The sequence below is a fragment of the Scyliorhinus torazame genome, chromosome 12, assembly GCF_047496885.1.
Source record: "Scyliorhinus torazame isolate Kashiwa2021f chromosome 12, sScyTor2.1, whole genome shotgun sequence".
Lineage (NCBI taxonomy): Eukaryota > Metazoa > Chordata > Chondrichthyes > Carcharhiniformes > Scyliorhinidae > Scyliorhinus > Scyliorhinus torazame.
In genome coordinates, this window is record NC_092718.1 from 150,119,878 (window position 1) to 150,139,477 (window position 19,600).

Genomic DNA, 19,600 nt, shown 5'->3' on the forward strand with positions numbered 1-19,600 from the left:
AGGTTTGGGTTCGGGAACGGGTTTATTAGCTGGGTTAAACTTCTTTATGGGGCTCCAACGGCAAGTGTAGTTACGGGTCGACAAAGATCGGAGTATTTCCGACTATATAGGGGAACAAGACAGGGATGCCCGCTGTCTCCATTGTTGTTCGCGTTGGCAATTGAACCTCTGGCCGTGGCGTTGAGAGACTCCAGGAAAATGGAGAGGGGTGATTAGAGGGGGAGAAGAACACAGAGTCTCGTTATACGCAGATGATCTATTGTTATACGTGTCGGACCCAGCGGGGGGGATGATAGAGGTTATGCGAATTTATTGTGAATTATTTGTGATACATCCAGGGGACCAGAGTAGAGAGATAGAAGGCCTGCCTCTAAGGAAAGTGGAAAGAAACTTCCGATACCTGGGGATTCAGATCGCTAGGAGCTGGGGAACCTTGCACAGACTTAATCTGACACGGATGGTAGAACAAATGGAGGAGGACTTCAAGAGGTGGGACATGCAGCCTCTGTCGCTGGCGGGCATGGTGCAAGCAATTAAGATGATGGTCCTCCCGAGGTTCTTATTTGTATTTCAATGTCTCCCTATACTAATCACGAAGACCTTTTTTAATAAAATAGACAGGAGCATCACGAGCTTCGTGTGGGCAGGGAAAGTTCCGAGAGTAAGGAGGGGGTTCCTTCAGCGTAGTAGGGACAGAGGAGGATTGGCACTACCAAACTTGGGCGATTACTATTGGGCCGCCAATGTGGCAATGATACGTAAATGGATGATGGAGGGTGAGGGAGCGGCGTGGAAAAGACTGGAGAGAAAGTCCTGTAAAGGGGTGAGTTTAGAGGCGCTGGTGACGGCGCTGCTACCGTTCTCGCCAAAAAAGTTTACCACGGTGGCGGCAACACTGAATATCTGGGGACAATGGAGGCGACAGAGAGGGGTGCGGGGTGCCCTGGTGGGGTCCCCAATTAGGAACAACCATAGGTTCGCCCCAGGAAGAATGGATGGAGGATTTCAGAGCTGGCACCAGTTGGGAATTAGGAGGGTGGGAGATTTATTTATAGATGGGACTTTTGCGAGCTTCCATTGGAGGAAAAGTATAAGTTGCCCCGGGGAAGCTTTTTGAGATATATGCAGGTGAGGGAGTTTACCAGACAACAGGTGAGGGAATTTCCGTTGCTCCCGACACAGGGGATACAGGACAGGGTGCTTTCAGGGGTGTGGGTCGGAGAGGGCAAGGTGACAGAGATATACCGAGAGATGAGGGAAGAGGGGGAGGAGTCGGTGGGCGAACTAAAAGTGGGAAGAAGAACTAGGGGAGGAGATAGAGGAGGGTATGTGGGTTGATGCCCTAAGCAGGGTAAATTCCTCTTCCTCATGCGCCAGGCTTAGCCTGATTCAATTTAAGGTGCTACATAGAGCACACATAACGGGAGCAAGATTGAGCAGGTTCTTTGGAGTGGAGGACAAATGTGGGAGGTGTGGCGGGAGCCCGGCAAACCACGCACATATGTTTTGGGTGTGCCCGGCAAATGGAAGGGTATTGGAAGGGAGTGACTTCGAAGGTGGTGAAGGCCCGGGTCAAACCAGGCTGGGGGTTAGCTCTATTTGGAGTTGCGGATGAGCCGGGAGTGCAGGAGGCGAAAGAGGCCGACGTTGTGGCCTTTGCGTCCCTAGTAGCCCGGCGCAGGATCCTACTCATGTGGAAGGAGGCGAAACCCCCCGGACTGGAGGCCTGGGTAAATTATATGGCGGGGTTCATTAAATTGGAGCAGATAAAGTTTGCCCTGAGAGGATCGGCTCAAGGGTTCACCAGGCGGTGGCAGCCATTTCTCGACTACCTAGGGGAACGTTAGAGGGAAGACAGATGACCAGCAGCAGCAACCCAGGGGGGGGGGGGGGGGTTAGTTTAGTTTATGTCAAAAGATTATGGGGTTTAGTTATTTGTGTATTGTTTAAAAATTTCTTTACTGTTACGTTTGCTTTGTAAGAGGGAAAAAATTGTTGTTTGGAAAAAATTTTCAATAAAATATATTTTTTTAAAAAGAGAGTTAAAACACACAATCCTTTCAAAGAAAGAATTGCAATTGGGTTTCAACCTTTTCTTGTCGTTAATCATAGAATTTACAGTGCAGAAGGAGGCCATTCGGCCCATCGAGTCTGCACCAGCTCTTGGAAAGAGCACCCTACCCAAGGTCAACACCTCCACCCAACACTAAGGGCAATTTTGGAGACTAAGGGCAATTTATCATGGCCAATCCACCTAACATGCACATCTTTGGAATGTGGGAGGAAACCGGAGCACCCGGAGGAAACCCACGCACACACAGGGAGGATGTGCAGACTCCGCACAGACAGTGACCCAAGCCGGAATCAAACCTGGGACCCTGGAGCTGTGAAACAATTGTGCCATCCACAATGCTACCATGCTGCCCTAACAATAATCAAGTTAAGGGAAGTACAACAACACCGAGCACCTTTAAAGTAATGAAATGACCGAAAGTGCTTTACAGGAGCATTATTTTTTAAAATCAATTAAGAGTACCCAATTCTTCTTTTTTCCAATTAAGGGGCAATTTAGCGTGACCAACCCACTTACCCTGCTCATCTTTGGGTTGTGGGGTGAGACCCATGCAGACACGGGGAGAATGTGCAAACTCCACACGGACAGTGATCCAAGGCCAGGATCGAACCCTCAGCGCTGTGAGGTAGCAGTGCTAACCACTGCGCCACTGTGCTGCCCTTACAGGAGCATTATAAAACAAAATATGGTAGTGAGCCACATAAGGTGATTGGTCAGATGATCAAAAGTCTGGTCAAAGAGGCCGGTTTTGAGGAGTGTCTTAAAGGAAGAAAGTGAGGTGGAGAGGCAGAGAGGTTTAGCGAAGGAATTCTAGAGCTTATGGCCTAGGCATTCAAAGGTGTAGCTACCAATAGAGGAGCGATTAAAATCAGGGATGGACAAGAGGCTAGGATTAGAGAAGAAAGTGTATTTTAAGGTCATAAGCCTCCTGGTCATCAGTGGGCCCAGTTCCCTGGTGATCTAAGTGCCACCTCCTGTTTCACAGTGGTATAACAGCACGATTAATTGAACTTCACAACTCACAGGCCAGCTTGTTTCTTGGACTCCTTCTGTCGTTTGGTATTGAATTCTATGCAGGCCCCAAGGTTTGGGCTGATGAACATGCTTTTTAGCCAACTGACATAATTCAACAAGACTGAGGGCTGCAGGTGACGGACCACTTTCCAATAGCTGGGGATCACAGGGTAACCTTGGTTAATGAGACACGTGAACTTTGTTATCACAGCGAGTTGTTTCTCAGCATCCTGGACGTTTTCAAGAAATGAACCAATATACTTCTCCATTTCTGGTGCGAACTTGAACCTGTCTGGGAGCTGAAAAATAAATGTTTCAATTAATGATCTTCAGCAGGATTAGCAATGAGGTAACCCTGTTCCCCTTACAAAGCTGTCACTACTTGGCTGAGCACAACACCGCATTACATTACAGAGCACAAAATATGCAAGCAGCTGAGATAACTTTTATTAATACAGCCACTTTTAATGTAGAAGAAGGTCCCATGGTGTTTTACAGCAGTATGACCAGGAAACTATCAACAGTGACCCACGGCTGGTGATACTGGGACAGGTGCCTAAAGATTTGATCAAGATGGAAATTTAATGGGAACGTGCTCAAGGGGGAGAGTTGGAGATGTTTGGGGAGTTAATTCCAGAGGTGAGGGTCTAGGCAGCTGAAAGCACAGCCGCCAATGTTGTGGAAAAGTGACGGATACACAAGAGGCTGAGATAGTAGAAACACATCAAACCTGGGTGAGTTGTAACCCTGGAGAGTTTACAGAGACCGGGAGGGGAGAGACCATGGAGAGATTTCAATGCAAGGATAGGAATCTTAAATTTGAAGCTTTGTTGGGCTGGCAACCAATATAGGCCAATGAGTACAGGGAGAATTAGGGAATGGGACTGGTTCAAAGTGAGGGTAAGGGCAGAGTTTTGGATGCGCTCAAGTTTATGGAAAGTGTAAGATAGGAGGTCAGACAAGAGAATTTGGAATGGTTGAGTCTGGAGGTAGCACGGATATGGATAAGGATTTCAGTAACAAGTTAGCTGAAGCAGGACAGAGATGGCGATACTATATAGGTCGACTTAATGATGGAGGGAAATGTGTGCTCAGATGCTCAGCTCAAGAGATTTGGGGATCTCTTTCTTGTTGAGGGTTTTCAGAGTTTGGAGGAGCTGGAGGAGGAGTATGAGTTGCCAGGTGGGAACGGGTTCCGTACCCGCAAGTGAGGCAGGTCCCGAGCTTTCCACGCCACCCGCAAAGGGGGTTACAGGATAAGGTAATGTCGAGAACAGGAGTTGGGGAGTGGAAGGTCTCGGAGATCTCGGGAAGAAGAGTTGGGGGGGTGGGGGGGGAATGATGAGGAGAGGCGGCCCTGCGGAGAGTTAACACGTCCTCGTGTGCCAGGCTCAGCCTGATTCAATTCAAGGTGGTCCACAGGGCTCATATGACTGTGGCCCGGATGAGTAAGTTCTTTGAGGAGGTGGAGGACATGTTTGGGTGATGTGGGGGAAGTCCTGAGAATCATGTACACATGTTCTGGGCGTGTCCATGGCTGAGGGGCTTTTGGCAGGGATTTGCGGACATCATGTTAGAGGACCTGCAAGGGAGGGTGGCTCCGAGTCCAGAGGTGGCGATCTTTGGAGTGTCAGAAGAATCGGGAGCCTAGGGGGAGGAGAGAGGCCAACGTTTTGGCCTTTGCTTCCCTGGTGGTCCGGAGACGGATTTTATTGGGATGGAGGGACTCGGAGCGCCCAAAGTCGGGGGTTTGGGTAAGCGACATGGCGGGGTTTCTCAGGCTTGAGAAAATTACATTTGCCTTGAGGGGTTCATTACAGGGGTTTTCTCGTCGGTGGCAGGCGTTCATCGACTTCTTTGAGAAAAATTAGACTGTTGGGGGGGGGGGGGCGCATAGAATTGACGAATAAGGGAAGGAAAACCAAGGGGATGATGGTTATTTTGTTGTGGGTTCTGTCTCTGTTGGATGTTGTTGTTGAAAAATGTTAAAATTATAAATGCCTCAATAAAATATTTTCTAAAAAAAAAAGCTCAGCTCAGGGTCAAATCGAACAAAGAGATTGGGAACAGGCTGGGTTAACCTCAGACAGTGGCCAGGAGGAGAGAGGGAATCTGTGGTGAGGGAAGAGAGTTGGTGGTGAGGGTTGAAGACAATGGCTTCAGGTTTCCCAACATTGAATTGGAGAAAATTTCAGCTTATCCACGACGAATGTCAGACATGCAATCTGACAACACCACAGCAGTGGTCAAGTCAATAGAGGTTGTGGAGATGTAGAAATAGGTGCCATCGCCGTACAGGTCATGGCTTTGAAATCGTTGCTGATGGATAGCATGCACATCAGAATAAGAAGGGGACTGAAGACAGACCCAGAGTTAAATGCGCAGGAGAGGGAAGAGATATTATTGTAGGAAATCGTGTGGCTCTGACTGGATGGGCATAGTGGAAACAGGCATGGAAATTTTATTCAAATGGACAATGGAAGAGAGAAACTGGCGGAAGAGGGTGTCAAAGCTACAAAATGGTCTTGAAGGATGTATCTTGAAGTATCTTGAAAGATACGTATGCAACAAAAATAAGAGTGCACACATTTTCACCGTCTGTTTCGAAGTAGGAACCATCAACATTTTAGTATCTGCTTTCACCTGAACTGATGGAGAATCTCACTTGAAATGTTCACCCATTTCCTCACATTCCTTTTTTTTTTTTTTAAATTGTTCTAAAAATAAATTTTGAGTACCCAATTATTTTTTTTCTAATTAAGGGGCAATTTAGTGTGGCCAATCCACCTAACCTGCACATCTTTGGGTTATAGAACATAGAACGATACAGCGCAGTACAGGCCCTTCGGCCCACGATGTTGCACCGACATGGGAAGACAAAAAACAAAAGCCATCTAACCTACATTATGCCATTATCATCCATATGCTTATCCAATAAACTTTTAAATACCCTCAATGTTGGCGAGTTCACTACTATTGCAGGTAGGGCATTCCACGGCCTCACCACTCTTTGCGTAAAGAACCTACCTCTGACCTCTGTCCTATATCTATTACCCCTCAGTTTAAGGCTATGTCCCCTCGTGCTAGCCATTTCCATCCGCAGGAGAAGGCTCTCACTGTCCACCCTATCTAACCCTCTGATCATTTTGTATGCCTCTATTAAGTCTCCTCTTAACCTTCTTCTCTCTAGCGAAAACAACCTCAAGTCCATCAGCCTTTCCTCTAAGATTTTCCCTCCATACCAGGCAACATCCTGGTAAATCTCCTCTGCACCCGTTCCAAAGCTTCCACGTCCTTCCTATAATGAGGTGACCAGAACTGTACGCAATACTCCAAATGTGGCCGTACCAGAATTTTGTACAGCTGCAACATGACCTCATGACTCCGGAACTCAATCCCTCTCCCAATAAAGGCCAACACACCATAGGCCTTCTTCACAACCCTATCAACCTGGGTGGCAACTTTCAGGGATCTATGTACATGGACACCGAGATCCCTCTGCTCATCCACACTTCCAAGAATTTTACCATTAGCCAAATATTCCACATTCCTGTTATTCCTTCCAAAGTGAATCACCTCACACTTCTCTACATTAAACTCCATTTGCCACCTCTCAGCCCAGCTCTGCAGCTTATCTATATCCCTCTGTAACCTGCTACATCCTTCCGCACTGTCGACAACACCACCGACTTTAGTGTCGTCTGCAAATTTACTCACCCACCCTTCTGCACCCTCCTCTAGGTCATTTATAAAAATGGCAAACAGCAACGGCCCAAGAACAGATCCTTGTGGTACGCCACTTGTAACTGAACTCCATTCTGAACATTTCCCATCAACCACCACCCTCTGTCTTCTTTCAGCTAGCCAATTTCTGATCCACATCTCTAAATCACCCTCAATCCCCAGCCTCTGTATTTTCTGCAATAGCCTACCGTGGGAGACCTTATCAAACGCTTTACTGAAATCCATATACACCACATCAACTGCTCTACCCTCGTCTACCTGTTCAGTCACCTTCTCAAAGAACTCGATAAGGTTTGTGAGGCATGACCTAACCTTCACAAAGCCATGCTGACTATCCCTAATCATATTATTCCTATCTAGATGATTTATAAATCTTGTCTCTTATAATCCCCTCCAAGACTTTACCCACTACAGACGTGAGGCTCACCGGTCTATAGTTGCCGGGGTTGTCTCTACTCCCCTTCTTGAACAAAGGGACCGCATTTGCTATCCTCCAGTCCTCTGGGGTTGTGGGGGTGAAACCCACGCAGACACGGGGAGAATGTGCAAACTCCACGGACAGTGACCCAGGGCCGGGATTCGAACCCGGGTCCTCAGCGCCGTAGTCCCAGTGCTAACCACTGCGCCACGTGCAGCCCTCATTTCCTCACATTCCTATGTTCCCTATCTTTCCTTCTCTCCAACCTGCATTTCAATTGTTCGACCTTACTTCAAGAATTGTTTTTAAAAGAACCGGGAGGGGGAGAAAAAGGTGAAAGGGATGTGTTACTGCAGAGCTGCAATTGGTCATCCAGTTCAATCTACAGACAACAGTAGTCATTGAAACCCTTGCTTTCCGCCAGGCTGCAAAGCTAAATGTTTGGGTGATTACAGAAGAAATCTAAAAGGCCTTTAGACCGTCAACCTAGGGAGCTTTTCCAACTCTGGAGTCCTGCACTTTTACCTCTTCAACCCAAGGGAGTAGCAGAATTCTGGCCTCACTTTGCATTTACACTTTTGCACAAATATTCAAAGTCCTCAGTGCAGTAAAAAGAAAGCAGCAGTGAAAAGGTTAATGCAGCTGACAAGACAGACAGCAGTTAATAGTAACCACAAGTTCAGTTAATACAAGCCTACACACAGCCACAAAATGAAGATGGCTTCCTGGCTTTCATCTAATTAAAAGGTCAGCCAGTTTAGCCCAAGGTGCTTCGACTGCTACACCAGTAGAAGCCTCCCTCGGTAGGTTTTCTTTTCTTTCACAGGATGTGGGTGTCGCTGGCTAGGCCAGCACTTCTTGCCCATCCCTAATTGCCCTTGAGAGGTGGTGGTGAGCTGCCATCTTAAACTGCTGTCGTCCCTGGGGTGCAGGTACACTCACAAGTGTTGTTAGGGAGGAAGTTCCTGGGTTTTGACCCAGGGACAGTGAAGGTACAGCGATATATTTCCAAGCCAGGAATGAGCGGCGTTCCAATGTATCAGCTGCCCTTGTTTGTCCAGATGGTTGTGATTGCAGGTTTGGAAAGTACTGCCCAAGGAACTTTGGTGAGTTGCTGCAATGCATCTTGTAAATGGTACACACGGTTGCCAGTGTGTGTCGGTGGTGGAGGCAGTGAATGTTTAAGTTGGTGGATGGGGTGCCAATCAAGCAGGCTTGTGTCTTGGATGGCTTCGAGCTTCTTGAGTGTTGCTGGAGCTGCATTCCTCCAAGCAAGTGGAGAGTATTGCATCACACTCTTGACTTGTGCCTTGTAGATGGTGGACAGGCTTTGGAGAGTCAGGAGGTGAGTTACTCGTCGCAGAATTCCCAGCCTCTGGCCTGCTCTTGTAGCCACAGTATTTATATGCCTTTCTGGTCAACAGTAACTCCCCAGGATTAACGTTTCTCTCATGAATATCCAGCAAGCAACAGTTATTGGTGGATTAACAATAAGTGATCAAAGAATCCATATTCTTCTCAGAACAAAATTCTTTAAAAATAAATATCCAATTATTTTTTCCAATTAAGGAGCAATATAGCATGGCCAATCCAACTAACCCGCACATCTTTGGGTTGTGGGGGCGAAACCCACGCAGACACGGGGCGAGTGTGCAAACTCCACAGACAAGTGACCCGGGGCCGGAATCAAACCCGGGTACTCAGTGCCGTAGGCAACAGTGCTAACCACTGCGCCAACGTGCCGCCCAGAACAAAACACATTTTAAAGCCTACTGAATTGTCCATTCAGTCACCAGTGCTAAATGGGGCCTGATTGAAAACTAAATCATTGCCTTTATGCTCTAATCACTACTCCACAAATTTATGTTTGTCTTGATGCATTAGGTGATATTTTAGTCTTGGCTCAGCAGTAACCCCAATCTGGAAACATAAACACATCTATCTAAACTGACACTTCAGAACAGCACTGAGGGACTACTGCACTGCCTAAGGAGCCGTATTTTGGACAGGAAGTCAAACTGAGGCCTTGTCTGCTTTCATGATCCCACATCGCTATTGAAAGAGTTCTCCTGGGTGCCCTGGCCAATCGTGATCTCCCAACCAACATCACAAAAGATGATCTGGACATTATCAAACTGCTGTTTGTGGGAGCTTACTGTGCACAATGTGGCTGCTCTGTTTCCCACATTACAACAGCGGCTATATTTCAAAAATACTGCAGTGTGCTTTTGGACATCCTGAGGTCATGAAAGGCATTTTAAACAAGTTTTTTCCCCTCAAATTTCTCTCTGTACCCACAAGTCTCACTAACAAGCAAAGGAGCAACTCGAATGCTGAACAGCGAGAGAAATGCAAGAGGTATAACCTTGCAAGAAAGGCGCATCTCATGTTAATTGTAAATGTGGCAATCGAATCAGGGTAAAGTGTGCAGAGGGGGAGTACAGTGGGACTTGCGGAGTTGTTGAGAGGAACAGTAAACAGAATACAGTGCGAGGCACTTTGAGAAGGAGAGGAACAATACAGAGAGCAGGTGATGCAGGCAGCAGGAATAAGGGTGCTGAGACGCTTTGGGTAAACATACACCACCAGTACACAGAAGGCAAGCACAGAATTTGAAAATTAAAGTCAACTGTGGCACTACCTTACATTATAGTGAGCGACAGAGCCAGCCCGCAAGGCCAGGACTAAAAATGGCATCGCTCAAATAATCACAGCAGTGTTAGCTCTCATTTCACACAATCCAGATTTTGTAGAGGAATCCAATTGGGAACTGAAATTCCAGGAGCTATAGCTAAAGGCTCTCGTACACAAAGCAAGCTAATAGCCTCGGCTGAATCGCCTGGCTATCTGATCGCGTTATTAAATAAGCTTTGTTAAAGCCAGCAGCTATCTTACAGCATGTACTCTTTCCAATGTTGAGAGATTAAGGCACCGATGAATAGATACTAATGTGCTGAAATAAAATTCTGGGAATTAAATCATTGCAGAAATTGGAAGTTTCACAACTGTTATTAAATGTAATACAAATTAATTTTGAGGTTTGCAATGTAAGCGGAGGGGCCATTGGGATTCAAGCACAACTTCTATTTACTAAATAAGCTCTTCAACCCACTAAGCCATTGCCTGACAGCTATAAACTGCACTGAAAACCATGCCTTAATTACCTCACCACCCAGTCACAAAGCCTGAAAAAAAACAGCGCTAAAGGGATAGGGAGAAACTATACATACATGTGCTGGCACGCTGCTCAGAGGGATGATGGTCATTGCCTTTCTGCCCATACATGGCACAGTGCGCGTGCACAAAGTGGCCACCCTGCATTGGTAGGCATTACAGTGGAAATGTAAGTGCCCGCACCATGGGAAGGTCAGGCTTACAAGTTTGAAAATGCTGCAACTGTGGCAAGCTAGGTGGAAACTTCCCATTAGAAAGCTGAATTTGGGCAAACGTTATCATTTCCCCAATCAGAAAATTCAAGTCTTTAAAGTAACGGCTTTTTGAATGGTTGGCTGGACATTCAATCTTTGTAAACCTCATTGTGCCTATCCAGTGCTGTGTTGCACTGAAAGCCATGCCTTCATTACCTTTCCATCCAATTATTCTAATGCGCACACGCCTCCTTCATGACTCACACCGAGTGTCAATCATCCATCACACTATGTTCACTGACGTACACTGGCTCCCAGTCCAGCCATTCCTTAAACTTAAAATTCCTGCTCCTCAAGTTCAAATCACTCCATGACCACGCCGATTTCTATCTCTGTAACTTCCTCTAGTCCTACAGCCCCCTGAGAAACCTCTGTTCCTCAAATTCTGGTCATTTGTGCATCCGCTAATGTTCTTCACCAGTACCTTGGTGGCTGACTGTGCCTTCAACTGGTTAGTGCCCAAGCTCTGGGATTATTCCCCCTCCCCGCAGTCTCCTATGTTAAATGTTCTTCTTTGGCCAGGTTTCTGGGACACTTGGCCCAATAGCTTGTGTGGTTCAGTGTCAAATGTTCACAACAAGTTAGAATAATAGAATCCCTACAGTGCAGAAGGAGGCCATTCAGCTCATCGAGTCAGCACTGACCCTCCGAAAGAACACTCTACCCAGGCCCACACATCCCACCCTTGCCCCGTAACATAACCTGCACATATTTGGACACTAATGGGAAAATTGTAGCATGGCCAATCCACATAACCTTCACAACTTTGGACACTAAGGGGCAATTTAGCATGGCTAATTTACCCAACCTGCACACCTCTGGACTGTAGGAGGAAACCAGAACCTCCAGAGGAAACCCACGCAGACAAAGGAAGAACGTGAAAACTCCACACAGTCACCTGAGGCCTCAATTGAATCCGGGTCCCTGGTGCTGTGAGGCAGCATTTCTAACCACTGTGACACCATGCTGTTCAAATGTACAGAGTATAAATAGATAGATAGATTGATTTTGTGTTCATCATAAATCTTATTTTTATTGCCATCTTATGATGTAACCGAACAAACAAGATGGTGGACAAGGGATTTTCAGAATCATAGAATCCCTCCAGTGCAAGAGGAGGCCATTCGGCCAATTGAGTCTGCACCGACCCTCCAAAAGACCACCTCACTCAGGCCCATAGCCCCACCCTATCCCCATAACCCAGGAACCCCACTTAACCTTTTGGACACTAAAGGGCAATTTTATCATGACCAATCCACCTAACTTGCACATCTTTGGACATGTGGGAGGAAACCGACGCACCCTGAGAAAATCCATGCAGACATGGGGACAACATATAAATTCCAAACAAGGGAGTCACCAAAGCCTGAAAATGAACTATGTTGTCTGATTAATTCTTCACACTGCTATAGTTTCATTGGTAGAAAGTTGTATACCATTAATTGTTATAGGTGGTTTTCTGGGGAGGCGGTGGCTGTGTGATATTGTCACTGGACTAGTAATCTAGACAACAAGGGTCATTCTCTGGTGACCTGGGTTCAAACCCACCACGACAGATGGTGAAATTTGAATTCAGTGGCAATCCAGAATTAAAAGTCTAATGATGACCATGAAACCACTGTCGATTGTCGTAAAAACCCATCAGATTCACGAATGTCTTTCAAGGAAAGAAATCTGCTGTCCTCGCCTGGTCTGGCCTACATTTGACTCCACAGTTGTTGACTCTTAAACGCCCCATAAAATGGCCTAGCAAGTCACTCAGTTCAAGGTCAGGTAGCGATTAGCGATACATGTCCTGCCGACGACGCCTACATCCCATGAATGAATGAGAAGATAACATTAATTTGTTGTTTTTAGGCCTTTTTTTTGACTGGCTCCTTTCTTATCAGCTCAGTTGTAATCCACTTCAGTTTCATGGGATGTGAAATGGAGGCACAGAATTGCGACACAACAACATATATTTTTACAGCGCCTTTACTGTAATAAAGCATCTCAGGCCACTTCATAGGGGTGATTATAAAACAAAAATGACACTGAGCCACATGATGAGATATTAGGACAGGTGACCAAAAGCTTGGTCAAAGAGGTCGCTTTTAAATCGAGGAGTTAGTTACCTGGAGCAAACAAATAAATGAGCACAAGGATGATTGATGGGTGATTGAGACTTGGTGCGATTCAAGGACACAGGCAGAGTTTTGTGTGATCTCAGGTTTATGAGAAGGAGGAATGTGGGAAGCTAGCCAGCAGTGTGTTGGAATAATCAAATCCAGATTACAACAGGCACAGCTTCAGTAGCAGAGCAGCCAAGGCAGGAGCTGAGTCAGGCTATGTTACCGAGGTGGAAATGGATGGTCTCAGCGATGGCGCGGATAGAGAACATAGAACAATACAGCACAGTACAGGCCCTTCGGCCCACGATGTTGTGCCGACCATTTTCCTAATCTAAGATCATATATGTAGTCAGAATCTTGCCTCAGGCTCAAATATGACTCCCAAGGTTGCCTGGTTCAGCCTTACACAGCTGCCAGGGAGAGCGATGGAGACAATGGCTTGGAAACGGTAATGGGGGCTGAAGACAAGGGCGTTGGTCTCCCCAGTATTTAATTTCTGCTCGCCTACTACCAGATGTTGCACAAGCAGTGACAATTAAAGGACAGTAAAGGATTTTGAGCTGACAGACAAATTAGTGCAGTTAATCTGGGTTCCGAGAGGAGAAAGATTGCATGAAGTTTTAATGTATTTTTTCTGAGGGCCAACGGGTTAGGAAGAGAAATTCTAATCTGAACAAAAGGCACTCCCCTGGGACTTCTTTATTGTGTTTTAAGAAAGGGAAACCAGTTTTACAGCCCCTCTGTGTCCTCTCCAATTCTTGCCAGCTACCTACTGCAAGGGGAAGCCATGTCAAACTACAGGCCATCAGGAAAGGGGAGGCCATTTCCTTTCAGACAAGGTAGTAGCAAAGCCCTCCGACAGTTCTGCTGTGCGTCAGTCGAGGCAACTGTCTCTTCACATTTTTACACCTCAAACCACTGTCTCTGACCACACTTGAGCAGCAGCTTCAGCAAGGGGGTCTCATTGGTTAGACGGTTGCTATTACAGCAACTGGATTACCATCTGCGGATGGCTTGATAACTCGGTCTCAGGCCACAGGCGGTCAGCGGATGAACAGTTAATGCAGATCGCAGGCAGTCAAGAGTTTGCAGACATTGCAAAAACCCACATTTCAGCAAGAGGGTCAAAAAGGAAATTAGAAGACAACTGGCCTCTGCTAATTTCCATAAAGGTCATTGGAAAGCTTCACAAAGTCACGGCATCAAAACAGTAATGCCACAATACACGTGCTAGCAGGTGGATCATCCTCCACACCCCACATCTCCTCCATCAACCCCTTCTTTTCACGTTTTCTTAACTATTTTTCTGAATTATAAGTCAGTTCCCCTCTGAACTTTCTGAGTGTTTCTCAATCTCCAAATAAACCATTCCTGGAAACCTCATTAATGTAGGGACTAGCGGTATTTCCTTTCTCAGAGGTCCAAAACAACACAACTCCCCACATTACCTCAGATTTAATTTCAGCTATCCTTCCACAGATCTTTAGAAAAATAAGAGCATCAGCTAATTACTATTTTTGCTTTTATCTAGTCTTCCCTACATTTCCCAATCTTTGTTAGCCTAAGCTGATTCTCTTCAGTTCTTCTGTGGATTTGGGCATTGCCGGCAAGGATGGCATCTATTGCCCATCTCAAGCTGCCCTGGAAAGGCAGTGGTGAGCCTGGAGCCAGTGCTGTTAAGGTGGGAAGTTCCAGGATTTTGGTGCGGGGATAGTGTGGCCCAGGCCTATTTCATGCATTGCAACTATTGAACGAAAACCCTAGAACCACTGAAGGTCCCGCAGAAGCACTAGCTTTGGCCATGAACTGCAATTTTCATTAACACACACTAGATGGCACAAACCGCTGGTGTGCACACTGACATGCAACAGCTGTGGTTCTTCTTAAGAACTGGAATCCCAACTATTGTGGTCTTCAGTCAAAGTTGCTTTTCCATCAGTCCCAAGTTGATTTGTATTTTGTAAGCACCAAACAACCTACTCCAGGGCTGTCACCCCGATTTGAGTAAATCATAATTGGTTAGGGAGGGGAGTGGAATTTTACATCACAGTAAACTATAAGGAGCACTCAGCAGCACAATCAATAGTTTTTGTCCTTCCAGATTTGAGTTGTGCCCGAGGGCAGCAGAGAATCGTACAGCCATTCGGCCCATCTTGTCTGTGCTGATTCTTTGAAAGAACTGTCCCATTACTCCCACTTCCCTGCTTTTTCTGTGCACCCTGCAAAGTTGCCTGCTTCAAGTATTTATCCTATTTCTCTCGGAATTTGTTTCCATCACCCTTTTGGGCAGTGCATTCCAGATCATAATTCACTGCACAATGAAATTCTCATCATTTCCAGCTCACATGCTCTCTACCCCTACCCTCTTTTTAAAAAAATGTTTTTATTCAAGGCTTTGCAACATAAATATAAATATATGAAATATTAAAGAACCCAAAAATATCAGAACATCACATCAACCCTACAAACCGTACAGTCCCCCCACCACCCCCCCCTCCGAGGCTGACTCCATCCACGTCCTGCCTTCCCCGTTTTAACAACCTTATATCGCCCCCCACACTTTGCTGACCCTTCAGCTCTCCTTGAAGATAGTCAATGAACAATTTCCACCTCTGGGTGAACCCTTCCACCGACCCCCGCAGAGCGAACTTGATCTTTTCCAACCGCAGGAATCCTGCCAGGTCATTCACCCACACCCCTGCCTTTGGTGGCTCGGAGTCCCACCCTTCTCTGGGCAATCAGGTAGGAAAAGGCAAATAGAGTACCTGGCGGGTGAGAACGGTAAAGGCGCCAATAACAAAGCCCTCAAGCTCGGTCTACTACATAATACCACCCTCACCGGTTCCCAAGCCGACCTCTCCACCAAGGCTCATTTCCTAACCATCGCAATGTTTGCTGCCCAATAATAATTTATCAAATTCGGCAATGTCAGCACCCCCCCCCCCCCCCCCCCCCCCCCCCCCGCTGCTCCAAACAAGCCCGCCGCACCCGCGGGGCCTTCCTCACCCACACAAACACAGAGATCACCATTGACTTTCCTGAAAACCGACTTGGGGACAAAGATAGGAAGGGTCTGAAAAACGAACAGAAACATATACGGCACCAGCACTGTCATTTTTACCATCTGCATCTGCCCCGCCAGCGACAACGGCAAAACATCCCACCTCTTAAAACCCACCTTCATCTCTGCTACCAATCTGGCCAAATTCAACCTATGCAGCTGGGCCGAGCTCTGCACCATCTGGATACCAAGGTATCTAAAGCTCGTCCCCAGCACCCTGAACAACAACTCCCCTATTCTCCTTTTTTTAAAATAAATTTAAAGTGCCCAATTCTTTTTTTCCCAATTAAGGGGCAATTTAGAGTGGCCAAACCACCTACCCTGCACATCTTTGGGTTGTGGGGGCAAAACCCACGCAGATACGGGGAGAATGTGCTTGGGGGGGGGGGGGGGGTCCGTGATGGGGAATGGGAAGCTGGAGGGATGTCGGTGGTCCTGTTAAATGTTTATGCCCAAACTGGGTTGAGGTGGACCTCATGAGGCGGGTGCTCGGGAAGATTCCTGACCTGAACTCGCAACGGTTGATCATGGGATGTGGGGGGATTTTAATACAGTCATAGAATTGAGCTAGGACCTGTCGAACCAGAGATCGGGAAGGTGGCAAAGGAGCCTAAACAGTTCATGGAGCGCTGGAGTATTCGGCAATCGTGATCTCAGACCACGCGTTGCACTGGGCGGATTTGCGAATGGACCGGAAGGGAGCCCAGCGGCCACAGTGGAGGCTGGATGTGGGGTGGTCAGGAGGTATGCGAGCGGGTGAGGGCTGACATTCGTGGGTATGTGGGGAGGTCAAGGTCCCCCCGCTGTGGGAGGCACTCAAGGCGGTGGTTGGGGGGAGTTAAACTCAATTCGGGGGCATAGGGAGAAGGTGGAATGGGCAGAGGGGGCAAGGCTGGTTGATGAAATCCAAGGATGGACAGAAGGTACTCAGAGACCCCAGGGGCAGGGCTGTTGAAGGAGAGGCAGAGGCTCCAGATGGGGTTCAGATTAATGTCCACGGGGAAAGCAGTAGGGCACCAACAGATGGCCAGAGGGGCAGTGTACGAATACGGTGGGAAGGTGAGCAGGATGCTGGGCCACTAGTTGAGGAAGCAAGAGGTGGCGAGGGCGATGATTGGCAGAGTAATAGACGAGAAGGAAAGGGTAATGTCAGATCTGGAGAGGGTGAATGGTGTGTTTGAGGCCAGTTATCAGAGATTATGTGTCGGAGCCTAGGTGGTGTTCGATGGGGGACGACACCTCCCCCTACACTATCGCAGACATCCATATTGAAAAAGGACAAGGATCCGGAGCAGTGTGGATTGGGCTGCCCGATATCACTATTGAATCAAACGCTCAATATAATTATGATGCACTTGGAGGGGCAGGAAGGTAGTGGCTATGGACAGGGAGAAGGCATTCACCCGCATGGAGTGGGAATATCTGTGGGAGGTGCTGGGGCGGTTCGGGCAGGGGGTTGCGGACTGGGGCCAGTTGATGTTAAAGGCACCGGTCGCAAGTGTGAGGAAGAACCGGGTGAGCTTGGGATATTTTGGGCTGCATCGGGGGACGAGGCAAGAGTGCCCGCTCTCTCCCTTGCTGTTTACCTTGGCATTAGTGCCATTGGCAATGGGTTTTGCTGTACGCGAACGACCTGCTGTAACACATTTCAAACCCATTGGGTGGCATTGGGAGCATTATGGGGGTTTTGGTTGGTTCTCTGGGGACAAGAGCGAGGTGTTCCCGATTGAGACCAGAGGGCAGGACAGGAGGGTTGCCATTTAAGGTAGTGGGGATGAGCGCTGGATACCTGGGTATTCAGGTGACGTGGGGTTGGGCGCAGTTGCACAAGTTGAATTTGATTCAGCTGGTGGAGTAGATGACAGGGGACCTCCAAACGTGGAATATGCTGCCATTGTAGCTGACGAGACGGTGCAGACAGTAAAGGTGACGTTGCTGCCAAGGTTTGTATTTCAGAACCTCCTGATCTTTGTCCCGAAGTCATTCTTTATAAAGATCACCCACACTTTGGGGCAGCACGGTAGCATTGTGGATAGAACAATTGCTTCATAGCTCCAGGGTCCCAGGTTCGATTCCGGCTTGGGTCACTGTCTGTGCGGAGTCTGCACATCCTCCCCGTGTGTGCGTGGGTTTCCTCCGGGTGCACCGGTTTCCTCCCACAGTCCAAAGATGTGCAGGTTAGGTGGATTGGCCATGATAAATTGCCCTTAGTTTTGGGTGGGGTTACTGGGTTATGGGGATAGGGTGGAGGTGTTGACCTTGGGTCGGGTGCTCTTTCCAAGAGCCGGTGCAGACTCGATGGGCCGAATGGCCTCCTTCTGCACTGTAAATTATATGATATGAATCAACGAGCTATCTCTGGGCTTGTTTGGGCGGGGAAGACCCTGCGGGTCCAGAGGGCTTTTTTGGTGTGGGGGGGCAAGGAGGGGTGGGGGAGGGGTCTGTCATTGTCAAATATAATGAACTACTACTGGGTGGCGAATATCACCATGATCAGAAAATGGGTAGTATTAGTTGAGGAAGGCAAGGGGGGGGGGGGGGGGGGGGATCTAGGAGTACGGGGAAAAGGCAAGCAGAATGTTGGCACACCAGTTCAGGAAAAGAGAGGCAGCCAGGGAGATAGATAAAGTAGAGTAGAGACGGTAATACTGTCCTGGACCCAGCGGGGGTGAATGAGGTGTTTAAGGACTTTTATAGTAAATTATATGAGTCAGAACCACGGCTGGGGTGGAGGGGATGAGGCAATTTCTGGATCAGTTGAGGTTCCCGATGGTGGAGGAGGACCTGGTGGAGGGGCTGGGAGCCCCAATTGAGATTGAGGAAATAATCAAGGGGCTGGAGGGCATGCAGTCGGGCAAGGCCCCGGGGCCTGACAGCTACCCGGTGGAATTCTATAAGAGGTTTTCAGAGATATTGAGCCCACTGCTGGTGAGGACATTTAATGAAGCAAGAGAGAAGGGAGTCCTTCCCCCAACAATGCCGCAGGCCTCGATTTCATTGATCTTGAAAGGGGAGAAGGATCCGGAACAATGCGGGTCATACAGGCCGATTTCTCTACTAAATGAGGATGCCAAACTGCTGGCTAAGATACTGGCCACAAGGATAGAGGACTGTGTCCCGGGGGTGATAGGGGAAGACCAGACGGGATTTGTTCAGGGCAGGCAACTCAAGGCCAATGTTTGAAGACTTCTAAATGTTATGATGTTCCCAAAAGGAGAGGAGGCGGAGGTAGTGGTAGCGATGGATGGGTAGAAGGCTTTTGATCGGGTGGAGTGGAATTACCCGTGGGAGGCGCTGGGAAGGTTTGGGTTTGGTGCTGGGTGCGGTTGCTCCATCAGGCACCAGTAGCAAGTGTGCATACGAACCGGATGATGTCGGGGTATTTTGAACTACACAGAGGGACGAGGCAAGGGTGCCCCCTCTCCCAGTTACTGTTTGCTCTGGCCATAGATGACCTGCTCTTGTACATTTCGGATCCGTTGGAGGGGAGGGGGGGAAGTAATGCGAATCTTGGGGGAATTTGGCAATTTTTCGGGGTATAAATTGAACATGGGGAAAAGCAAGATGTTTGCAATCCAGGCAAGAGGGCAGGTGAAGAGACTGGGAGAGCTGCCGCTTAGAATGGTTGGGAAGAGCTTTCGATATCTGGGAATCCAGGTGGCCCGGAAATGGGAGGTACTACACAAGTTAAACCTATCCCGGTTGGTAAAATGGAAGGAGACTTTAAGAGATGGGACATGCTCTCGCTAT

The 19,600-nt window shown here is 47.8% G+C and overlaps 1 protein-coding gene across 2 annotated transcripts in view; it reads right to left on the reverse strand.

Annotated features, from left to right (window-relative positions):
* Window positions 1–19,600, reverse strand: part of mybbp1a (MYB binding protein (P160) 1a) — a 134,607-nt gene that overhangs the window by 65,225 nt on the left and 49,782 nt on the right. For both annotated transcript variants that reach the window (XM_072469172.1, XM_072469173.1), the window contains one exon: window positions 3,098–3,387. In XM_072469172.1, coding sequence (XP_072325273.1) covers window positions 3,098–3,387 — 290 coding nt within the window. The remainder of the gene's footprint in view (window positions 1–3,097; window positions 3,388–19,600) is intronic.